The sequence below is a fragment of the Eretmochelys imbricata genome, chromosome 2 (genome assembly GCF_965152235.1).
Source record: "Eretmochelys imbricata isolate rEreImb1 chromosome 2, rEreImb1.hap1, whole genome shotgun sequence".
NCBI classification, from domain to species: Eukaryota; Metazoa; Chordata; order Testudines; family Cheloniidae; genus Eretmochelys; species Eretmochelys imbricata.
The window spans coordinates 156,067,528-156,091,298 of NC_135573.1; the positions used below are offsets into that span (position 1 = coordinate 156,067,528).

At 40.8% G+C, this 23,771-nt stretch overlaps 1 protein-coding gene across 1 annotated transcript; it reads right to left on the reverse strand.

Moving 5' to 3' along the window:
* Nucleotides 1–15,464: 15,464 nt before the first annotated feature.
* On the reverse strand, nt 15,465–23,614 carry SEC61B (SEC61 translocon subunit beta). Its single transcript, XM_077810876.1, has 4 exons — nt 23,476–23,614; nt 23,295–23,392; nt 22,746–22,847; nt 15,465–15,829 (listed from the first exon to the last, which is right to left on the reverse strand). Exons 1-4 carry the CDS (start codon nt 23,476–23,478, stop codon nt 15,742–15,744), a joined length of 291 nt encoding a protein of 96 aa, XP_077667002.1. The 5' UTR covers nt 23,479–23,614; the 3' UTR covers nt 15,465–15,741.
* Nucleotides 23,615–23,771: the final 157 nt, after the last annotated feature.

Sequence of the window (23,771 nt, forward strand, 5' to 3'; positions counted from 1 at the left end):
TTGAGGAGACTGTAAATGTAACATGGGATGCTCTGACGGGGATCCACGTGTTTTCATGATATATTTCTCCAGCCGTTGGACTCAGGAATTACCAATAATAAACCAAAAAGAAAAGGAGGACTTGTGGTACCTTAGAGACTAACAAATTTATTTGAGCATAAGCTTTCGTGAGCTACAGCTCACTTCATCGGAATGCATCCGATGAAGTGAGCTGTAGCTCACAAAAGCTTATGCTCAAATAAATTTGTTAGTCTCCAAGGTGCCACAAGTTCTCCTTTTCTTTTTGCAAATACAGACTAACATGGCTGCTACTCTGAAACTTCTGTTAAGTATCTCATTGTAAAAAGATACCTATTTTTTACAATGAAGACATAGCATTGTATCTGCAAAGTGCCTAAGAAACTTAGATCCTGGGGGGTTTACAGCTAATCTGCCTGTTAGTTTTTAGATAGTGTCCTTGTTTGCTTCTTTATGCTAGATAAACAAAAGGCCTGAAAGGGTTTTTGGTTTATTGGGGGGGGGGTTTAAAGTATTTTTCCCCCTTGCGTTTTTCTACCTTAGAAATATCAGGAATGTCAAATCTGCTCTCTGGTTTAGCTGCAAGACCTCTGGGGTGTTTTAGAGAACATATGTTGTGAGCTCTAACATTGAAATGGAAAATGGGGTGGATCAAAGTGCGCTAGGGAATTTGAGGGTACAGTAGCAGGGTCCACATGGACACTTAGCACATGGCAGGCTAATGCAGGGTAGATTTACGCCCCAGCTTACTGTGAACAAAGTGTACATGTAGACAAAAATAGGCTTGATCAAAGGTTATTTTTCCGGTTTATTCTTATTACTTCAGCACTAGAATTACAGTCTCCGAGAGATTCTAGTGGGACATTACAAGAATGAGATCCTATTAATTTTCCAGCACATGTCCAAGCATGTCATAGGTGACATTCCACTTGGCTATGACATCTGCAATCAACGGTCGGTTAACTCCATTTTTATACTGTGCACCTTGGAGACAGTGGAAGTAAACCTCACACTTACAACTGTCTCAGGGAAGATCTGAAACTGGCCTTAGTTGTGCATATTTGTCAAGACAAATTTCAGTTCCAATGTATATTTTGGATATGGAGCAAACATAAATTCCAAGTAACATGAAGATTCACCAATTTCATAGTTGACTATTACTTGAAATATGTTGACCAGCCTCTGACTGAATATGGATGGGCAGATGGTTGTTCTAATAAAGCATCCTTAATTCAGTCACTAAAAGCTTTTATTTTGTCAGACCCATTGTCTCAGAGCACCCTGTGATTAGCATCTTTGGCAATCTGCCTTTTATCATACATGCCCAGAATTTGCTCCAAAACAGGCTCTGCTGTTGAAAGTCTCACAGTACAAAATAACTGTTCTTTTGACTTCATTGTCTATCTGGTCTGATGTTAGCCCCAGAAAAGACCACAAGGTGTTTCTTTGTGTCACGATAGCTGTAGAAGATGAGTTGCAGTTCATGGGTTTTTTTAAAGAAAATTGGAATGATCACTTGCTGGAAAACTTTCTCACACACAGATAACATTGTAAGCAAAAAAATTATTCATAAACAGCCAATAATGAGGTTTCAGTAGTTTTAGGATCCACCCGAAGTACAAATCATCCACCCTTGAAATAGGAAGGATATTCGTAACTACAAACCTGCCAGGGCACTTCTAATTCTCCTTGCCTCTGAGGAATTGATTTCCAAATCATCCTCTGGGCTGCATGTTTGTTTGTTTTTTTGTAACATAACTGCACTCAAAAACAAAACAATGCAAAACTTTAGAGCCTACAAGTCCACTCAGTCCTAATTCCAGTTCAACCAATTGCTAAGACAAAAAAGTTTGTTTACATTTACGGAAGATACTGCTGACTGCTTCTTATTCACAATGTCACCTGAAAGTGACGTTTGTAGCCAGCACTGCAAGGTATTTACGTGTCAGATAAGCTAAACATTCATATGCCCCTTCATGCTTCTTCCACCATTCCAGAGGACGTGCTTCCATGCTGATGATGCTTGTTAAAAAAAATAATGCATTAATTAAATTTGTGACTGAACTCCTTGGAGGAGAATTGTATGTCTCCTGTTCTGTTTTACCCACATTCTGACATATATTTCAAGTTATAGCAATCTTGGATGATGACACAGCACATGTTCACTTTTACTGCAGATTTGACAAAATGCAAAGAAGGTACCAATGTGAAATTTCTAAGGATAGATACTGCACTCATCCCAAGGTTTAAGAATCTGAAGTGCCTTCCAAAATCTGAGAGGGACGAGGTGGGGAGAATGCTTTCAGATGTCATAAAGGAGCAACACTCCAATGCGGAAACTACAGAACCAGAACCACCAAAAAAGAAAATCAACCTTCTGCTAATGGCATCTGACTCAGATGATGAAAATGAACATGCGTTGGTCTGCTCTGCTTTGGATCGTTATCGAGCAGAACCCGTCACCAGCATAGATGCATGTCTTCTGGAATGGTGGTTGAAGCATGAAAGGACATATGAATCTTTAGCGCATCTGGCATGTAAATATCTTGTGACGCCAGCTGCAACAGTGCCATGGGAACGCCTGTTCTCACTTTCAGGTGACATTGTAATCAAGAACCAGACAGTATTATCTCCTGCAAATGTAAACAAACCTGTTTGTCTGTGCAGTTGACTTAGCAAGAAGCAGGACTGAGTGGACTTGTAGGTTCTAAAGTTTTACATTGTTTTATTTTTGAATGCAGTTATTTTTTGTACATAATTCTACATTTGTAAGTTCAACTTTCATGATAAAGAGATTGCACTACAGTATTTGTTTTAGGTGAATTGAAATATACTATTTATTTTTGTTTTTTACAGTGCAAACACTTGTAGTAAAAAATAAATATAAAGTGAGCACAGTACACTTTGTATTCTGTGTTGTAATTGAAATCAATATATTAGAAAAAATAGAAAACATCCAAAAATATTTAAATAAATTGTATTCTATTATTGTTTAAAAGTGCAATTAATCATGCGATTAATCGCAATAATTTTTTTTTAATCGTGCGATTAATTTTTTTTAATCGCTTGACAGTCCTAATGGAAACACCTCACCTCTAACTAGGAACAAACACTGGATAAGGGTTTATGTTAGGATAGGACATATTCATGAACCTGCCTTCATCTTGGCATTGCTCCAGACACTGAATTTGGGCAGAATTAAAAATTAAGTCTTTTAAAAGAAGCAAATTGTTTTGAAAGCTCATTCCTTACTATAAATTGAAGATGGGGCTATTTTTCTAATTCAATTTATGTAATCAGTGCCTATCACCAATATTGTCTCATTGTTTCCTTATACTCACCCCTCTGTATCTATTTCTTGTCTTATACTTAAATTGTAAGATCCTTGAAGTTAGGGCCTTTTTTTTTTCATTCTGTATTTGCACAGTCCCTGGCAGAATGGGGTCCTGGTCCATCATCGGACCTCCTAGGTGCTATGGTATAATAAGTAATAATAATAATACTCAACATCAGAATTTCTACTTGCTATTTTCGTTTGGCTTTTTAGTTTTGGGGGTTTTTTTGTTTTTTTTTGTTTGTTTGTTTGTTTTTTTGGCAGGCAGTGAGGCTTACAGCAAAGAACAAGTCTAGACACTGAACAGCCTGCGCACTAAGTCTCATGCTTTGAGAGGCACAGCCAGCTGCACTTACCAGCACAGCACCTGATCCTGCTCTGCTGAAGTCACTGGGAGTTATACCAGTGACTTCAATGCGTGCAGGATCAAGCCCATAGTGTACAATTCGCTTACACCTCTCTAAGTGGTTTTCATTTATTCCTAATCTGCTACATAGTTATTTCAATACAGAATTAAAGCTAAAAATATTTGTAATGTACACAAAATTAATTTAATTCTTTACTGTCACACAGGGGTGGCTGACCACCCATATGTAGCACACGATGCTGCCTAGCAACACTGCCTAGCAATGCCATACTGCTATCAGATAGAATCTAATTCTGTGGAACCGCTAGCAGGGAGCAACTGAAAATGAGCAGGTTCAATGTTATTTACATAGGAAAAATATTAGCTCCAGCCTACTTACCAGGTTTTATTTCAAATCCTTCTCCTTACAGTCATTTATTTTTCCTGATTTTGCTTCAGGGATCATGCTGTGTTTGGTATTTTTGTTTTGGGGAACATCTTCTTTGATGAACATGCCTGGCAAAGTGTCTCTGTCATGGGACTTTCCTGTCAGCAGAAGACAGCCTGGGCTATCTCGGCATCTGAGTGAGTTAAAGGGCCAGTAGCACTGGCAGCTGTTGGACTGTAGGGGTGCGTCTACATTGCAGTAAAAAGCCAGTAGCAAAGCTCAGAGCCTAGGTCAGTTGACTCAGGCTTGTGGAGCTTAAGCTGCGGGGCTAAAAATAGCAGTGTCTGTATTCAAGCTCAAGTGGGAGTCCAGACTTTGAGACCCTCCCACAGGAGCACCAGAAGCTCCCTAGAAGTGCAGGAGGGGCCACCAGTGCCTGAAGTGTGGCCTGTCCTCACTCTGCCTCTTCGTCCCAAGGCCCCACCCTTGCTCCTCTCCTTCCCCTCCCACTGTCATTTGCCCATAAGGCAGGTAAAAAGTGATGGCGCCATGGCCCCCTGTTCCAGCGCCCCTGCCCTCCCTTCTTGGGGGAAGGGGGTCTCCGAGCCTGGGTTCCAGCCCACGCCAAAATGTCTCTAGTGCAATTTTTAGCCCTGCACCCTATGCCCTGTGAGCCAGAGTCAACTGATCTGACCAGCAACAGCCAGGTCAAGGCTCTTTTATTGCAGTATAAACATTTGAGAGCCTTATGGAACCTGTTCCTACAAAAAGAGGGGTTGAGCAAGTCACCTATTGCACAGAAGCCACAAGGAGGACCAACCAGCCTCTCCCTGAAGAGTCAGGGTGGGATAATGTGCCCAAAGCTAGATACCCTTAGACACCAAAGGAGGCTTGAAGGCCTCTCTGAGCCTTCCACAGAACCTCAGCATATTGGGAGAGGGGAACTGGTGGAGAAAGTTGGTCTTGCATGTGGATCATAGGGAAGTTATTTCATTGTACCTGGACAAAAGTCTCTCAGTGTCATGCCCCATAGTTGTAAGTTCATCATTTATAAACTTGCACCTGTAAATCAATCTCAAAGACACTAACCTCCCCCAAATTTGAAAGCATTAAGCTTTTTTTGTATATGATTTACAAAGGGTTAAAAAATCAGCCTTTCAATGAGACCATGGCTGCAACCTCTCTATAATAATGGACCAAACCAAAAACCCAGGTCTGACCATCCTCACACTTGGGGAAAGTTCAGATTTAGAACTCGGTAGCGTCAGTAATACAGTACACAGTGCCAAACTGGGTACATTTTCTGGTGCTTCCTGAGATTTGGCCAATCAGAAAACTGAATTTGATCAGAATTAACCAGCATCAAGTCATATCTTCACTATAATGATGCACATTTGATAGATACTGGGATTCAGTTCATTGCTGGCATGTGTGCAACTCCCATGGACTTCAATGAGAGTTGAGCCTGCTCATTCCAGAGCTAAATTGAGCCTCTCTCATCCTGTTCTGGAAGCTTTTCAGTATTTTAGACAATTGCTTATTTCTACACCTCATGCAGATTCATTAACTTTTCTCTGTAGTACCAGAAGAAGCAATTGGGTGAGCTAGGTTTGTGCAACTCAGTGAATAGAGCCTGCATTTAAAGATCACACCAGACAAACCAGAATGTCACCATATCAACATTAAAAGTCTCAGATCTGAGGGCTTTTAAAATAAGCAGTATAATTTAGACAGATTCCAATTCTGGCTGATAAAACCTCAAACATAACCTTGTGAAACGAAATAACTGATTTTAAAATCCTTCCACATTAGAAATTGCAAAGAGTGATAAATATTTATGTGAAATAGCACAATGAATCAACACACCAGATCTCTGGAGATGAGAGTTCACACACGGATTTTGTCATTAGTGAAATGGGTTTGTTGTGTTAATTGTTGACACCAGCTGACATCACTCTGCATAAAAACACTATTCTACTACTTGGCACAATTCAGTATAACTGGAAATCTCAGATGTACGTGATTGGAATATAGTAACAAGGAGACTGCAGGTCAGAAATTAGCTGTATGCAGAAGGTTCACAAAACACCTGTGCTTGGTATGCCTACCTTTTCACTGAATAAAATCCAGAAAACAAAGAAGAAATAACAGAAGCCATATAACCATTTCCCCCCGCCCCCCCATTTTTTTAAAAAAAGGTCAAAATCAACCAGTGGACACACACTTTAGCCCAAGCCCAAAATTCAGCTTAATTAAGGTTCTTATTAATATTAATAGCACTGTCAAACCTGCATATATGGTGCTGCACAAAACGTACGTTTTCCAAACTACTGTTAGTGCCCTGTCCCAAAACGCTTACGTTCTTAAAGGAAAATAAATGCTTTTACAAAACTAATTGAAATACATGTTTTATCATTTTTAAAATATAGGGTTAAAATAGTTTCTTAGTTAAAAATACCCCTCCCATGTTTCCCGTCCAGACACGTTAGCATTCATCCCTAATGGTGCTGCTCTGGGTTGGCCCAGAAACACAGATGAACAGCACCCCACTTGTCTGAGTAAAAATTCAATTAGATATTATATTGTAAGGTCTTGGAGGCAGAGATTGTCATTTGCTTTATGTTTGATAATTCCCCAGCACAATAGGTCCTGGATGAGCAATACAGGCTTGATCACAGTAATAGTAAATAAATAAATAAATAAATAATAAAATAATAAAATAATAATTAATAATAATATTTGAAGGGATGTTACATAGTCAAGGATTTTTAACCAGATTTATGTCAAAATGAACACATGCTGATGCACACTTATGAAATAGATTGCTTGTGTTTCCTTTAACATTGTAATATAATTTGCTTTGAGGAAGAGGAAAATGGCCACTTCAATAAATGAGTTTACCATATGAATAAATACTGGTAAACAGTTGAAAATGGCACCATTTCCCTTTCTGTTACCAAAGTGGTAAGTATCTATATCAATGTCATATGTATAGCAATATTTAAGCAACTTCACCTACGAGGAAACAAGAGCTGTATGACTTTTCCAGAAAAAACATGACAAAGCTATCTATCAACCTAGCCCCGAATCTATCAGTCTATCTATGTAATTATGTAGCCCTCATTGAGCAAAGTACCAACTAATCTCTAACCAACATGACTAATGGAAAAATACAGGCTGCTCAATTTACTTTCTTATGTGTACTGAATATGTCATGGTTTATTCTGATGAGGGCAAGTCATGTCACAGTTCCAGCTGCCCACATTTTCGTTCCTAAAGAAGAGATTGTGTATTTGGTAAAGACATCATAATACTGAAGGAACATACTGTGAAGGGTCTTGAGTAATTCATACAGTATGTTGTGTTACTGTCTGATAGGCTCAAAGATGTTGCGATACAGTGGAAGGTACAAGAGACAACGAAAAGAGCTGACAGTTTCTTGTTGGAGGGTAAACTCCCAGTCTGATGTGATAAAAGAAAAAAAAAATACTGCTGTTTCCAAACAAAGGGCAGTCTCAGTATGAAACAGATTTCTTTAGCTAATGAATCCATGTACTTGAGCAACTGTCTTCTATGTAGCCCTTTCAACAACAAACATGATGGAAGATTATCCAAGGCAGTCTATTTATCAGTGACACAGGATCAACAAGCTGATTTTTCAGTTTCTGGAAGTGGTTGCTGATTTTTATCATGTTTAAGTGCATCTTACTTGAAAAAGTTCTGGCCAGGTGGTTGTGATCCAGCATCTGGGAGATGCTGCTTTTATGAGAATGGATAGCTCCGTAAAATAAGTCAACTGAACTAAAAACTATTGAGATGATGGTCACATAATTGTGCCTCATCACAAAATTCTCTGCAGTTTAGAGCTTTTAAAAAAGTCTTTATACTCCTTTACAAATATTCTGCATGTTATTAAATGTTTTGCTCATACTTTGCTACTTTTGGTGGCTGATCTGGTTTACTTACCTAGCATACAACATAGTTTCTACTTTTTTTCCCCCTAAAACAGGTTGATCCCCCTGCTATGCTAGAACCATTTTGCTGGAACCATTTTGAAACTGTGTTTAAGCAAGATTCTCAAACATGGTCCCTAAGTTTGAATCACTACTGCTGGATCTTGTGTAATAAAATAGAGTAGATTAGGTACATAGATTACTTAAGAAATTGTTGAGATCACGGATTCTCTTAAAAAGTCAGAGTAGAAATGGAATACAAACTAACCACTAACCCCCCAGTTCTATATCTCCTGGTCTCAGATTCCCCTTATAGCATCAGACAGCTTCAAACAAGGCATTCTTCACTCCCTCCACTGCACTCTGTTGTGTATTCTTAGTGCCACAAAAGGAGCACATTCCAGAAGGCCAAGAAGAAATCAGTCCATTAAAATAAATCTTCCTAGGTTACTCTGTATTGCACATCTTCCAGTCACATTAAGACCTAATTTATAAAACAAATCTAAAACTCTTAAGGACAGAACTTGATGGCCCTATGTCAGCTTACACAGCTGAGGATCTACTTCCTAAAATTATATGCAAGTTAAAGCTTCTACAGTCAGTATCTGTCAACTTGCTTTATCCTTGGAAAGGACAGACCACCTAGGGTTTGAAAAACATGATGTTGCTTGCAAGGCAATGTCAATATTTATTAATTTTTATTCAGCTAAATTTCTCAGACCCTCCTACTTGGTTTAGATGTTTGGAGTCACATAGACTATAGTGTATTTACATTTGAGATTTAAGGTAAAGGGGAGATATTACAATTTTCAGTTTTTAATGACACACCTGCAGGACCATAAGCATTCATAGATTCATAGATATTTAGGTCAGAAGGGACCATTATGATCATCTAGTCTGACCTCTTGCACAACGCAGGCCACAGAATTTCACCCACCACTCCTGCAAAAAAACTCACACCTATATCTGTGCTATTGAAGTCCTCAAATCGTAGTTTAAAGACTTCAAGGAGCAGAGAATCCTCCAGCAAGTGACCCGTGCCCCATGCTACAGAGGAAGGCGAAAAACCTCCAGGGCCTCTTCCAATCTGCCCTGGAGGAAAATTCCTTCCCGACCCCAAATATGGCGATCAGCTAAACCCTGAGCATATGGACAAGATTCATCAGCCAGATACTTCAGAAAATTCTTTCCTGGGTAACTCGGATCCCACCCCATCTAATACCCCATCCCAATATTATCTTTTTCTTCATTAAGGTGATGTGTACTTCAGGAAGTTGTCATTTCTGACTCACATCATGGTAAAGATATGGGAACTTCCTGGAGCAACTATAGTAATCCATTATTGACCAGTTGGAAGATAAAGGAATTTGGTAAATGATAAGGAATTAAATAAGTGCATCTATATTTCAGATTCCTAACACACATTTTAAAAACGTATTTACATGTGAAAAACCTGGGAATGGGTTGGTTATTCCTCCCACCCAAAAGTTTAAAAAAAGGAAAACCATAAAACACATCTCACCTCAGAAAAAAGTGTGGTGCCCGGAACACTTATAACAGGGGTGGGGAACCATTTTTCAATCAGGGGCCACTGGTCCACAGAAAAAAATCAGTGGTAGGACACACAGCCTTGTTGCGGGGGGCACAGAGGCTCAGGGCTTCCCCCTGCAGCAGGGCAAGCCGGAGTTCACGGCTCCAGCCCCATGGGGGTGCGGGGGGAGGGAGAGAACGGGATGGGATGGAAGAGGTGAGGGCTCTCGCTGGGGGTGAAGGCTCTGGGGATGAGGGGTTTGAGGTACAGGAGGGAGCTCTGGGCTGGGGCCAAATGGTTTGAAGTGCGGTAGTGGGCTCAGAGCTGGGGCAGAGAGTTGAAGTTTCTGGAAGTGTTTGCTGATTTTTATCATGTTTAAGAGCATCTTACTTGAAAAAGTTCTGGCCAGGTGGTTGTGACGTTATTGACATAAACTGTGACCGTATAGATCATTGTTGCAACCAGGGTCCAATGGTTGCACCAGGTCTTGTACAGAGGAGGTCAAGTGGGGTGTCTATGGAAAGGTTGTCATTTGCTGGTTATGAGTATGCTGTCTGTATGTGTGTATCATTTTTGTATTTGAAGTTATGAATATTGGCTATGTACTTGCAAAAAGAAAAGGAGTACTTGTGGCACCTTAGAGACTAACCAGTTTATTTGAGCATAAGCTTTCGTGAGCTACAGCTCACTTCATCGGATGCAAGTGCTGTTGCATAACACGGCTGTTACTCTGGCTATGTACTTGTATCTCAATGTGTTTGATCCTAAGTAGCCTCATTTGGTCAGCTTCTTGAGAAAGGACTATTCTTGGTAAGTGCCCAGTCAAGAAACACTTAACTGACAATGGACTTTGGGAGACGCCAATCCACATCTGAGCTTTCCTGGGAACATTCAAACTAACATGTAAACAATGGCGTCGGCCTGCAAAAAGCTGAATCATTCATGGACATATGACTTGCCCAGGTGGCTACAAACTCCATCTTGTTGCTGTGACTTTGCAGAGAAGAACAAAAGGGTTTCTGCCCACAAGAGAGAGAATATAAAAGGTCCTGGAAGCCTCTCCATTTTGTCTTCAGCTGGCTTAAAAGATGGCCTCTCCACCCCAAAGAGATGCCTGAAAGAAATTGGAACAAAGGACAGTAACTACGGGGGTGTGAGTGACTGCTGGACTCAGACTAGGAAGGAGTCCAGTCTGTGAAAGAAGCTTGTGGGAACATCTCCAAAGGTGAGATTTACCTGTATGCAGTTTCTAAATTTATTAGGCTTAGACTTGCGTGTTTTGTTTCATTTTGCTTGCTAACTTTGTTCCATCTGTTATTACTTGGGAACCACTTAAATCCTACTTGTTATACTTAATAAAAATCACTTTTGCTTATTAATTCACCCAAAGTAAGTAATTAATGCCTGGGGGAACAAACAGCTGTGCATATCTCTCTATCAGTGTTATAGAGGGCGAACAATTTATGGGTTTACCCCATATAAGCTTTACACAGAGTAAAACGGATTTATTTGGGGTCTGGACCCCATTGGGACCTGGGTATCTGTGTGCTGGAGACAGGAGTACCTGCTAAGTGGTTTTCAGTTAAAGCCTACAACTTTCGGGGACGTGGTTCAGACCTGGGTCTGTGTTTGCAGCAGGTTTACGTGTCTGACTCAACAAGGCAGGGTTCTGAACTCCCACGCTGGCTGGGAAAACAGGCTCAGAGGTAGTCTCAGCACATCAGGTAGCGGTTCCACGGGGGTCTCTGTGACCCAACCCATCACAGTGGTTGTGACCCAGCAGGGGTTGGGGTGCAGGGTCTGGGAGGGAGTTAGGGTGCAAGAGGGGGTTCCGACCCAAGCCAGGGGGTTCAGGCTCCAGCTAGGAGGTGGTTACCGGCGCAGTGGGGCTAACGCAGGCTCCCTACCTGCCCTTGCTGCTCCCAAAAGCAGCTGCCATGTCCGGCCCCTAGACGGAGGGGCCAGGGGGCTCTGCGCGGTGTGCGCTGCCCACAGGCCCCACTCCCACAGCTCCCATGGACCACAGTTCCCGGCCATGGAAGCTGTGGAGCCGGCGCTGGAGGTGGGGGTAGTGCATGGCGCTTCCGGAGTCGCAGGAATATGCTGGTCGCTTCCGGGAGCTGCACAGAGCCGACCAGGCTTTTAACAGCCTGGCAACCCTCCCCCCTCAGCCGACAAGCCGGCACTTGCAGCTCCAGTGCTGCAGGGGTGCTGAGGCTCAGGGCTTCTGGCCCACGGGGCGGAGACTTGCTGAGGGCCAGATGAAATGAAGCAGTGGACCGGAGGTTCCCCACCCCTGACTTAGATGAATATATAAATGCAAGTGTTTAATCCCAGATTTAAAACATACTTCACTGTCTAAAAATACACATTCCCAAATATTTTAGAAAATACTCAATGTTCCTCATAATTTAGTTACCAGAAACTGGAAATAATGTAAGGATGAGATACTGTATTTCATATCCTCTGTGATTTTGAATTAGACTCTTTACCAAAACTTCAAGGAGACTAATGAGAAATGGAGATTGGCACATAGGGCAACCGTCCTATCCTTTCCTATCCCTATTTTGACGGAAGTGATCAAAACACTGTAGAGCCCTAAACAAGGGCACTATCTCCATGGCATTTCTTTGCTCCTGCCATTACTCTGTTCCATGAAACCACACCACGTGAGCAGCACAGGGTTTGGGTTCCAGGGTAAGATGGGGCAGGTAGAAGAGGAGTGGGGTGGACCAACTGCTATCCGCAGCAGCTTATCTCCTCCCCCGAAACCCCACAGGTCCTTTACAGGTAAATTAATGTTGATGCTGCTCACATTCATTTACCTAAGTTCTTCCTCCATAGATAGAACTCGTCCCCACATCCCAGGCTGTCTGATGCTATAAAGGGAATTTGAAATAAGAAGGTACGCCTTCTTTGCTGGACTGCTAGTCTTTTTACCTGGAGAACTGATCTTTCCAACTGAAGGTAGCAGAGAAAATAATTTGCATAAAACTGAAAAAATATGGCACCCCTTCATAGAGGTCTCTAAAACCCTACTGAAATGTGGGCAATAAAACATTAAGGGACAGTGGCCCAGTACGGCTAAGCTGACATCTTACAGACCTTAGCCTGTGGGCTTTGCATTTCCATCCTTCTTACTTAGATATCTAATACATACTTATCCCTTCTAAATACTGACCAAACTTATACTTAGAGCCCTACCAAATTCACAGCCATGAAAAATGCATCACAGACCATGAAATCTGGTCTCCCCCCGTGAAACTGTCTTGTGTGTGGTTTTCCCCCATACTATACAGATTTCACAGGGGAGACCAACGTTTCTCAAATTGGGGGTCCTGACCCATAAAGGAGTTGCAGGGGGTCACAAGGTTATTTTAGAGGTGTTACAGTATTGCCACCCTTATTCCTGTGCTGCCTTCCGATCTGGACGGCCGGAAAGCAGCGGCTGTTGGTCAGGTGCCCAGCTCTGAAGGCAGCACCACGCCAGCAGCAGCACCGAAGTAAGGGTGGTGATACCATACCATACCACCCTTACTTCTGCCTATTATCTTTAGAGCTGGGCGGCCAGAGTGGCGGCTGCTCACTGAGGGCCCAGTTCTGCAGGCAGACATAAGGGTGGCGATACCATACCGTGCCATCCTTACTTCTGCGCTGCTGCTGGCGGCAGCTCTGCCTTCAGAGCTGCTCTCCAGCCGCCCAGCTCGGAAGGCAGCACCGCCTCCAACATCAGTGCGGAAGCAAAGGCAGCAGTACCACCTCTCCTCCCACCACTCACATGCCTTTTTGGGTCAGGATCCCTAAAATTATCACCCCTGAAATTTCAGATTTTAATAGCTGAAATCATGAAATTTATTATTTTTAAAATCCTATGATGGTGAAATTGACTAAATGGACCACGAATTTGGTAGCTAATTATACTCCTACAACTTAGATCTATTTAGCATGCAATTATATATATATATATATATATATATATATATATATATATATATATATGACATGTTAGTTAATCATAACATCGCACTAAATAAATGAATGATAAAATGAACCAATTAGCTACACATTTCAAAAGAGGTGATAACAAATGGACGGTTGGGGACAGATATCTAATGTTGGAGCAAATGAACATGGAATTGGTTCACCAAATGCATTCGTACAAGGATGTTGTATTTCAGGAAAGTAAATTCTGGGGAATCAAGAATGCAGTATGTAAAGTGCAGCGGAAATGCTTGATGTAAGTGACCAAAGACTGACCCTATGCCACAAAATTACAGGAACAGATGTGCCAATGGAGGGTATTGCGAAAAATGAACCACAAGATTTTTTGATTACAAGATACCCAGTAGTCAATTTTCTAACATGCGCCCTAACCGCAGGGTGCATTATGTGCATAAATACTAATGAGAATAAAAGGAACTATAAGCAGCCTATGAAAAATGGGGTACCCCAATATTCTTGGGGGACACTGCAAATAAGGAAACAGGGTGGACTCCTTCACGCACATGCGCAGAGTGTATGTGTAGTCAATATCACAAGATAAAAGAGGGCTCCCAAATTGGGTAAAATGAGTTCCCTAAGGGAAAACTCCAGCAGGACTCATCCCTCTACTGATGATCAATTGGCAAGGCATCTATCAGACCCTCTGAATATCATTAAGGATGTGAGTATGACTATATTTGTACCTTGTGCATAGGTCTTTAGAGGATTTCTATATGCTTGGGTAATCATAACTTTAATAAAACTTGTAAAACAGACTAGACCTTGTACTTGAAAATGTATGTGTGGTCACTACACCCTTGGTCTTCATGTGTTCCTGGAGGCTCTAAATCTAAAGCAAGTAGCAGAGGTTACTTTCGTTCTGTTAAGCTTGAAACTGTAGCCACCAGAGCCAAACCCATGGTGGTGTAATACCACATTTTTTTATTTAAAGTGAATTCAGTAAACAGCTACAAGTGTGAACTCCCCAGCACAGGGACTGTCTAACTGTTTTTGTACTCCAATCCTAATGAATAGAAATGCATGTGTAATTAAGTTGCCAGATGTCTTGTCAGAGAAAAAGGAGATATTTGCCCTCTCTCTGTGGTAGTATGACTTTCAAATAGTTATCAGCCTCAATACCAAGAGTATTCAAAGAGAGAAAAAGGATGGGAGGGTGAGATTTTGTGGCCTGCAATGTGCAGGAGGAGATCAGACTAGATGATCATTATGGTCCCTTCTGACCTTAAAATTGATGAGTCTATGATGCTGCTGTAGCCTACTACCCAAAGACAGCTCTTTTACTCAGGGCTACATATCCAAGAAGCCAAAAAGCATGCATTTAGCCTCTCTTGCACAATAGTTTTAAGTGCACCTGACTAGGGAAGTGAAAAAAGAGCAAGTGAGCTAAAAGTCATTCTACCCAATATTGAGGGAAACAGATAAATGAACCAGTCCTCACTCAAGAGTTTACAGTGTGCAATATAAGCAATTCTAATTGTAGCACAGATATATATGCACTGAGGGAAGTGGGGGGCGGGAGAGAAAGAGAGAGAGAGAATGGGAAAAGGTTTTTCTGTGATCCAAAGCTGGCTGATTACATGGTCTTTGCTGTGGAATGCCAGATCAAAGAGGTGGAGCAATCTACCAGCACATGTACCACACTACGTTTTTATGACCAAGTGCATTAGCATATGTTATTTCAACTATTTTCATGTCTCACAAATTTTGTTCCAAAAACAATTCTCTGATGTAATATTTTATTTTCTACCTATATTGTACAGTATTCAAAATTCCATTTTGAACTATTGTTATACCAGTGTTTACTCAAAACTATTCAGAGCGCTCTTTATAATACTTCATGACAGTGCTGTGTTGGGGGGTGGGGAGGAGAAGAGGAATAGAGAATGCATTGCTTCAGTTTATGTATACAAATTTTATTGCAAGACCTGTAATTTTTAAGTCTACAGGCAAACACACAATGACCTGTGACAGAAAGACTTCAAAACCAGCACAAACAGAAAAATTTAACAGTTCATTCAACACTAATACCAAATAAAAGTGACAAGGGACTCCTCAATAGCCAAACAGGAAGCTTTCCAAATATTCTCTCTCCATGAGCAAACAAAATCCTCCATACTTTTGGTCCAAGATGTATGTTTTAAATTGACAGACATATGGATGCAGAGGAGTCTATGAGCGAGTGTACTTGCCCCAGATATGCAACATAAATACAGAAGCAATAAAGAGGAGACTCATAACCAAAACTGGAACAGGACCACTAGAAAGAAAGAAAAAAAGTCAGTTAAATCTCAACGATACACAAAGACATCTTGTTCTGAAGGTTAGGTAGAACCAGCCAAATAAATTACTCAGTAAATACACAGACTTAATATCAAAGCTCCTTCCTGCTCCCACTCCATACCCCTCACCAAATTAGTGATGGGGATTATTTTGTTATCTATTGCAAAAGTTTTAATACAAACATTACTGGAATGCAGCTTTCAGTAGTACAAGTTAACCCTTTAAGATTAACAGAAATAAGAACCATTTTCTCAGAATTCGTATCTGCCACATTAAGTTGGAAAGCTAAGATTTAATTTTGATACCTCAGTTTTGAATTGCTGAAAGAATATGGATGCTTCCATTTGTACTATAACTATTACAGGGAGTATTTAGTCATTCACTGCTAATCACTTGTTGAAATCAGGATCTTAATACTCTGATTGTAAACTTTATCTCCACATTTTCCAATTCATGTTTCCGCCTCACATTCTGGTGGGTCTGCTACTGAGTTAGTGACCTGAGCATACTTGTACACAAATAGAGCACAAGAAACAATAGAGTCCCCTAGCAGCTAATCAAACTTAGGTTCAAAATTAGAATATTTTAGCTTGGGAAGTAATTTACAGCCAACTCTCCAGTTTTTAAGAAGTGAACAGAATTTTAAATGCAGCGAGGCAACAGATACAATCATTTTTCAAGTAGGCTTTTATAGTTACACCAGTTTCAGTTTGATTAAATTTACTGCAAGTGACACTGAAAAAAATCACAAGTGGAAGCTCTGTCCATTATAAATCCTTATCTAAAACTCCCAATCTGAACTTCGTGTTGGAATCTTTTATGGTCACTAATTCTATTTTTAAGAAATTATAATTAGGGTATTATTGTTTGGAAAACTTCTCACACTTTCAATTTTAGACTGTGTTAAACTAGCTGATCTATGCTGTGACTAGTCTGAAGGGGATCCCAAGCAAATTAACGTGAGCGTTCCATTACAATAAAAACACCATTTTCTTACTGTGCATCTCATAACTACGGCTGTCAAGCAATTAAAAAAATTAATCACGATTAATCACATGATTAATTGCGCTGTTAAACAATAATAAATACCATTTATTTAAATATTTTTGGGTGTTTTCTATATTTTCAAATATATTGATTTCAATTACAAGACAATACAAAGTGTACAGTGCTCACTTTATATTTATGATTACAAATATTTGCACTGTAAAAAACGAGAGTATATTTTAATTCACCTAATTCTCAATCTCCACTTACTGATAATTTGCTTCCCACAACCAAATCTCTGTACAAGTTTTCATTAATAATGTACCCAAGTATTCAGATTCTAATAGCTAAACTGTATTGTTAAATCTATTCACCTAAATTTGAGTTATTGCGGATTATGTACTCTATGTATCATATGATATTTGAAAACAAACTTTGTATTTGTGGATAATCTAGACACTCTTTTCCCAACCTATGTATTATATATATTTTTTTAAATTAGCTTTAATAAAATTTTTACATCTGGCACATAAATACCTTGTAACGCCGGCTGCAAAAGTGCCATTCAAACACCTGTTCTCACTTTCAGGTGACATTGTAAATAAGAAGCAGTCAGCAGTACCTCCCGTGAACAAATGTGTTTGTCTTAGCGATTGGCTGAACAAGAAGGAGGACTGAGTGGACTTGTAGGCTCTAAAGTTTTACACTGTTTTGTTTTTGGGCGCAGTTATGTAACAACAAAAATCTACATTTGTAAGTTACACTTTCACGAGAGAGACTGCACTATGCTACTTGTATGAGGTGAACTGAAAAATACTATTTCTTTTGTTTATCATTTTTACAGTGGAAATATTTGTAATAAAAACAAAATGAGCACTGTACACTTTGATTTCTATTACAGCACAGAATACAATATATTTGAAAATGTAGAAAAACTATCCAAAAATATGTATTAAAATTTCAATTGGTATTCTATTATTTAACAGTGGAATTAATCACGATTAATTTTTTTTAATCAGTTAATTTTTTTTTAGTTAAATCGCGTGAGTTAACTGTGATTAATTGACAGCTCTACTCATAACACTGTACTTGATCTCCCTTCATTAGAGGCAGCACCAGATTTCCAAAAGTATGATTCATGCTATGGAGTTTTTATGATCAAGCAGATCTTATTTGAACATAATGTAAAAATGAAACTGAAGCAACTGATCTCCTTCATGTTACTGTCTTCAAGGTTTTTCAACTCCTCATGCAATTTTCTGATTCACAGGCTTTTGAACATCCTCATCTCACAAACTATTTTAAATCATAATTGCTATCTACTATGCATAGCCCAATTTGGCTTTTTGTGCAGAATCTTGAATTTTATCCAACTGGATATAGATACGTAGATGTATTTAGCAATCAAACTAAGTGTAAATATGCAATATATTTTAGTTTGCAATTCCACAGTGCAATTCCATAGGCAACTCTTAGCTAATCCATCATTTCCACCATCTTCACAATATAGTTCCAGACCCCAAAAGTATAAATATGAATACATAAAATTAATGAAGCTCTAGGATCTTCCACAATCATAAAAAACAAATAAAAACCAAAAACTAAGAGGAACTCCCCACCCACTCCAAAATATATCTGACTTGCCACTTGAATCAATAAATCATTCTCACCCTTATTAAAATACAAATCATCTTCAGACCATTCCTATTTCTCATCCTTTCCAAAAGTACAACAGGTGATCTATTCAGTGAACAATTATAATTTATCTACCATATTTCAGTTAGGACAAATTAGCTCTTCCACATTTGTGATGACAATCAGACTATTTTCTCTAAAGCTGATCTCTAATTGTCTATGGCCTCAACAGAACTTTTTATTTCATTTTAGACTTATTATATTCTAAGGATCAATAACACATGAAATACTTGTTTGTTTTTCTAAGAGCCCATTTGGTTTGCCTCAATGTAAGTTCACAATCAGGAAGATTTACAAAACTGATCGAAAACAGCTGCTCCTACTGGTAAATGGGTACGTGAAAAAAAAAACCCCTCTCTCAACAACACAATAACCATAAAGAGTGTAAGACAGACCCATGGTCATTTATAAAGGATTTTGTGTAAACATATGTGAAACATGCAATAAATTTAAGATTATTAAAATCTTCTGGTGGGAAAGAACTTTGCCATATTGACATCTTGGTGTGAAGACTTAAGTTTTTTTATACCAGCATTTTATTTTTTTAATCTTACTTTGGTGCAAGTACATCAGCATATAGTGACAGGCAAAATGGGCCTCCTTAAAGCAGACAGTTTTGTTATGGGTTCCCTCTTTATGAATTTGCATGTGACACAGATCTTACATAAGCTCTATCTCTTCATAAACATATGCAAAACCAAAGACTCTCAAGTGCATTAGTCTTCATGGAAGACCTTGGTACCTTACTAATTATCATCACTGTTAAGGAGTACTAAACTTCAGTAAAGAAAAATTGTACTTCAGAAATTTAGTAAACATCTGCTACATAAATTACATTATGCCACGATGGTAACACACAGGAACATTAGCTACAAAGAGACCAAAAAGCCTGTTTCTATAGTTTACAGATTTTACAGAACTGATTACAAAAAAAACCCCAAAATGAACTACTCAGTACTGACAAATCATTACATTTTCAATTACACTTCCTCCAATCCCATGGAAGGTCCTTGCTAGAACCTAGGAGATCAACCATTCTCCCCACCAACACACACATGCTTCTCACCCTCACTAAGGTCAACATTTTTTCTGACTAGCCGGATGAATTCCCTTAATAAGAGTAACCATGTTAAATAACCACAGCAGTGACTCCATATCTAGAGTTCCCTGCAGTCAATAAATTTGAAGTCAACTTCGATTTTCTATACAATCTAGTTTTATCAAACCAAACCATTCTGCTCAAGATTTCTATTACATAGTCTTGACATTCTCACAGTGATCAGATTCAGAGTGCCACAGAAGGAGGGCAACAGGTCTCAAGAGAACTATTTTGCTCTGACTATCCTTCCCATTAAAACATATCCCCCCCCCCCCCCCCCCAATTCCCTTAATAGCCAAGACATTTTCAACTTTAGCCCATTGCTTTTTGGTAACACTCACAACCAGAGTGAAAGGGAGAAGCCCCTCAGAAACAGGGCCTTGAAGTTTGTCTGCTGAACTGGTGACTAGCAGAGAACGCAGGGCAGGAGCTGATGAAATTCGGATGTGGCAGGTCATAACTGAGACAGAGAAGGGGACAGCACTAACCTGTGTATACTGGAGAAGAGCTTATGTTATTGGATAGTGACCACTAACACTTAGAAAGGTGAGACATCAAAGGTTCACCAGTGATTTTCTTTGTAGTGGCTATTTTGACCAGTCTCCCTTAGACCTAAATACTGTCACCACCACATGCTGAAAAATTCCTGGCTCAGACATCAGATTCATATATTTACTAAAATTGTCTGTGGAGGTCAGAAACATGCATGGAGAAAAGAAGAATTTTTCCTTCTGGATAAAGGTTTTTGTCATTTTGATGAGATTGGAACAGATAGTTCCTTCCTTCAGGGTTGGCAATTTCCTGGGAAAAACTAGTTTAGGACAGAGTGCTGATAAATAAAAGCTTAAACCAGGAAACTGAGGAAAAATTTTTTATTAGAATATACTAATGAATATTACTTTATCATTTAGCAATTTATCATTTATAATATCATTTAGCAATTTGATAATAGTTTTGCAGTAATGTGGTCTGTTTAATTTAAAAATAAGGAAAACAAAACAAAATAAAAAAGAGCCTCAAAAGAGGTATGCTATTGTTTGAAACAAAAACTTCTTAATCTGGGAGACTGGCTGTTGGCCAGGAGCCCAGGTCTGAAGGCAGAGCCGCCGCCAGCAACAGCACAGACAAACGGGAGGCAATACCATACCATGCTATCCTTACTTCTGCGTTGCTGCTGGCAGCAGCTCTGTCTTCAGAGCTGGGCTCCCAGCCAGCCACTGCCGTTCTCCAGCTGCCCAGCTCCAAAGGATAGCACTGACGTAAGGATAGCAGTACTGCAACCCCCCCACAATAAACCTGTGACCCTCCCACAACTCCTTTTCCAATTACAACACCATGAATTTCATGATTTCAGCTATTTAAATCTGATATTTCACAATTTTTAAAATCTTATCACCATGAAATTGACCAAAATGGACAGTGAATTTAGTAGGGCCCTAGTTAGAATAGAATTGGTGGTGCAATTTCAACATCCAGCAAGTACAGAACGAATCTTTTCAAATGCTGGATACATCCATTCAAATCTGGAGAATAGGCTTGGTCTAGCCACAACTAACGTTGGTCTCCGGCTACAGAATGCTACATGCCCAAGTGGACTTCAACCAGTTGTCTGCAACTATGCATGCTTCTGATTGCTTAATGCTTCAAACCTGAAACTCTGCATTTTCATCTAATCAAATGTTTTTGACTTTTGGTTACATAACAGTGAAAACTGAAATGAGCTGACATGTGTAACTTCCTTGAGAAGATACTGAACCAAACTGTGCAATATTCAGTATTATAATTATATGTTATGCCCTCTGCAGTTTTATTTTTATCTAAACAATTCTAAATTAATCTCTGAGTCTATTGCCTCATGTAACCACAATTTGAATATGTAACTAAAACAAAGTGTACTGTGGTGTGCATTAATGAAACAGTTTTTAAAAGGCCTTAAACTGGGACTAACTAGTTTCTCCCTGGGTGTTAAAAACCATGATTTTACCTGGTAAATACAGCTCTGGTAAATAACATGCTATTCCTGCCTCAAGTTTCCATGTGACAAGGAAAGAGGCTGTTTCTCTCTATTTCTTGACTGTATTTGCCCATCACCCAAGCCTGGATGAGGGTGGGATCTATCACTTTTTTGGAAGGGACAAGGATATCTCCAAGAGTGTCAGGAACACTTGCAGAAGTGAGAAATCTATAGGCCTAAGTGTATAGGAGAAAATGGTTTGTGAATGGGATGGTATTTTAATAGCTCTATCAGAATGGCCATTTTATTTTATGTTGCTTTTGCTGCTTGCTCAGGAAGCTCTTTCTTTTACAGCCAGCTGCAGCACCTGCCACTTCGATTACCAACTTAAGGTATCTAAGAAGCTGCGTGCTGAAGATATGGTGTAATGGGCAAAGGGACTGATTGAGAGCACCTGGCTTTCTTCATCCCTACAACAGAAGACCAAGGAAATACTGGGTTGAAGCATTAAAACAAACCTGTGACATAGGTGTGAGCCAAGGCTGAAAAGGTTAGCCTCATAACACCAGTGTCTCTTAAAATGTTCGTCACTTCATTATGTTTAACTCAAGACGTGTGATTAATGAAGTTACCGCGTCCAGTGGACCTCATTAGCAGTGAGTTGCTTCTTACTGCGTGTATGACTGCAAACGGTACGTATTGATGTGTAATGTTTTTTGGTATTTCTGCAATGGTGTTTTTATTGGCATTAAAAAAACCCAGAAAAACTGTAGATAATGAAGCCTTAGGTCCGAAGCCTACAACCACATATGCATGTGCCTTACTACTGTGAGTAACCTCTCTTGATTTCTTAGGACCGTTCATAGTATTCAAGAAAAGCACGTGCACGTCTGCAGGTTTGGGACCTTAGAGAAAAACAATTCAAGTAATCATCTTGACTGTACTGTATTAACTTAAACATCTACCTACAAGATTGATCTTTTATATTTTTATAACCAGGTCTCCTCAAGGCATTCTTTCTGATTTATCTAAGCAATTGTGGTTTTCCCATATTTTCATGCATAATGTGCAGGCCAGATCAAATGACTCGGGGAGCCTGGACTACTGTATATAGATTTAAAACAACACTGTCACCCTCTTGCTGCTTTTGGGACTTACACTTTGAGCCCAGGGGAGTCCTCTGTGTAGAATCTCCACATGCCACCAGTGCCTGCTGAGGTAGTGCGGCCTGCGCTCCTAGTCCCACAGCTGGCGTTTTTCCTTGGAGGGAAGAACAAGGGAATCAGAACCTGACCTGCATTCGCGATCAGCTGAGAACCACCAACCTTTCCTAGAAGTCAAGAAGAAACCCCCCCACCCCACACAATCTCTTCCTGGTGCTGGTCTCAGACTTTGGCCCGAAGCGACCGTGCTCAGCGCTGGGCCCGGGCCACAGGGCGCTGCCAGGCTCGGTTCAGTGCCGTTAGCCACAGACATAGAGAGCAGTTGCCTGACACCCTCCCCCAGCCGCCCGCTCCCAGCTGGCACCAGGGGCAACGACGCCCATCGAGGCTCCCCCAGCTCAAGTGTCAGCCTCGGGGGGTCGGAGGGGGGGCAGGAGGCGGCGCTATCGAGCGTTGTCGCGACCGGTGTCTCCATCGGGTCGAGGCCGGGCGGCGCAGCCAGGCTTTACCGAGCCCCGACCTCGGGGTCAGCCCCCGCCGGTACCTTTGCCGGACGGTGGATCCCGCAGCTCGAGGCGCCACCGCTTTGCTGGGGGAGCGGCCAGAGGCGCCGACGTTGGTGCCGCTGGGGCTGGGGCCGGGCTGCGGAGAGAAAGAGACAGCGCGTGAGACGGGACCAGCGCGAGCCAGGGCGCGGAGGGGGGATCGGGGCCTCGCGCTCTCACCATGGCAGCGACTCTGGGTTCAAGGAAGCGCGCGCGGGCCTCAGAACTCTCCCGTCTCCAAAATTCGCTGCGGCTGCTGCAGATACCCCAGGTCTAGCTGCCCCGCCCCTAGGACCGCTCGCCTCCTGGGCCTCCCAAGGCCCCGCGGTGGACTAGGACACTGCCTGACTCCAGCCGCCTCTCAGGAGACAGTTTCCAGAGCAGCGAACCGAGCTCAGGGCTCCAGCCGCCAGAGTCCTGTCCCCCTCCTGTGCCCGAACCCCGCCTGAAACGGAGACACCACAGGACGCGCGGGC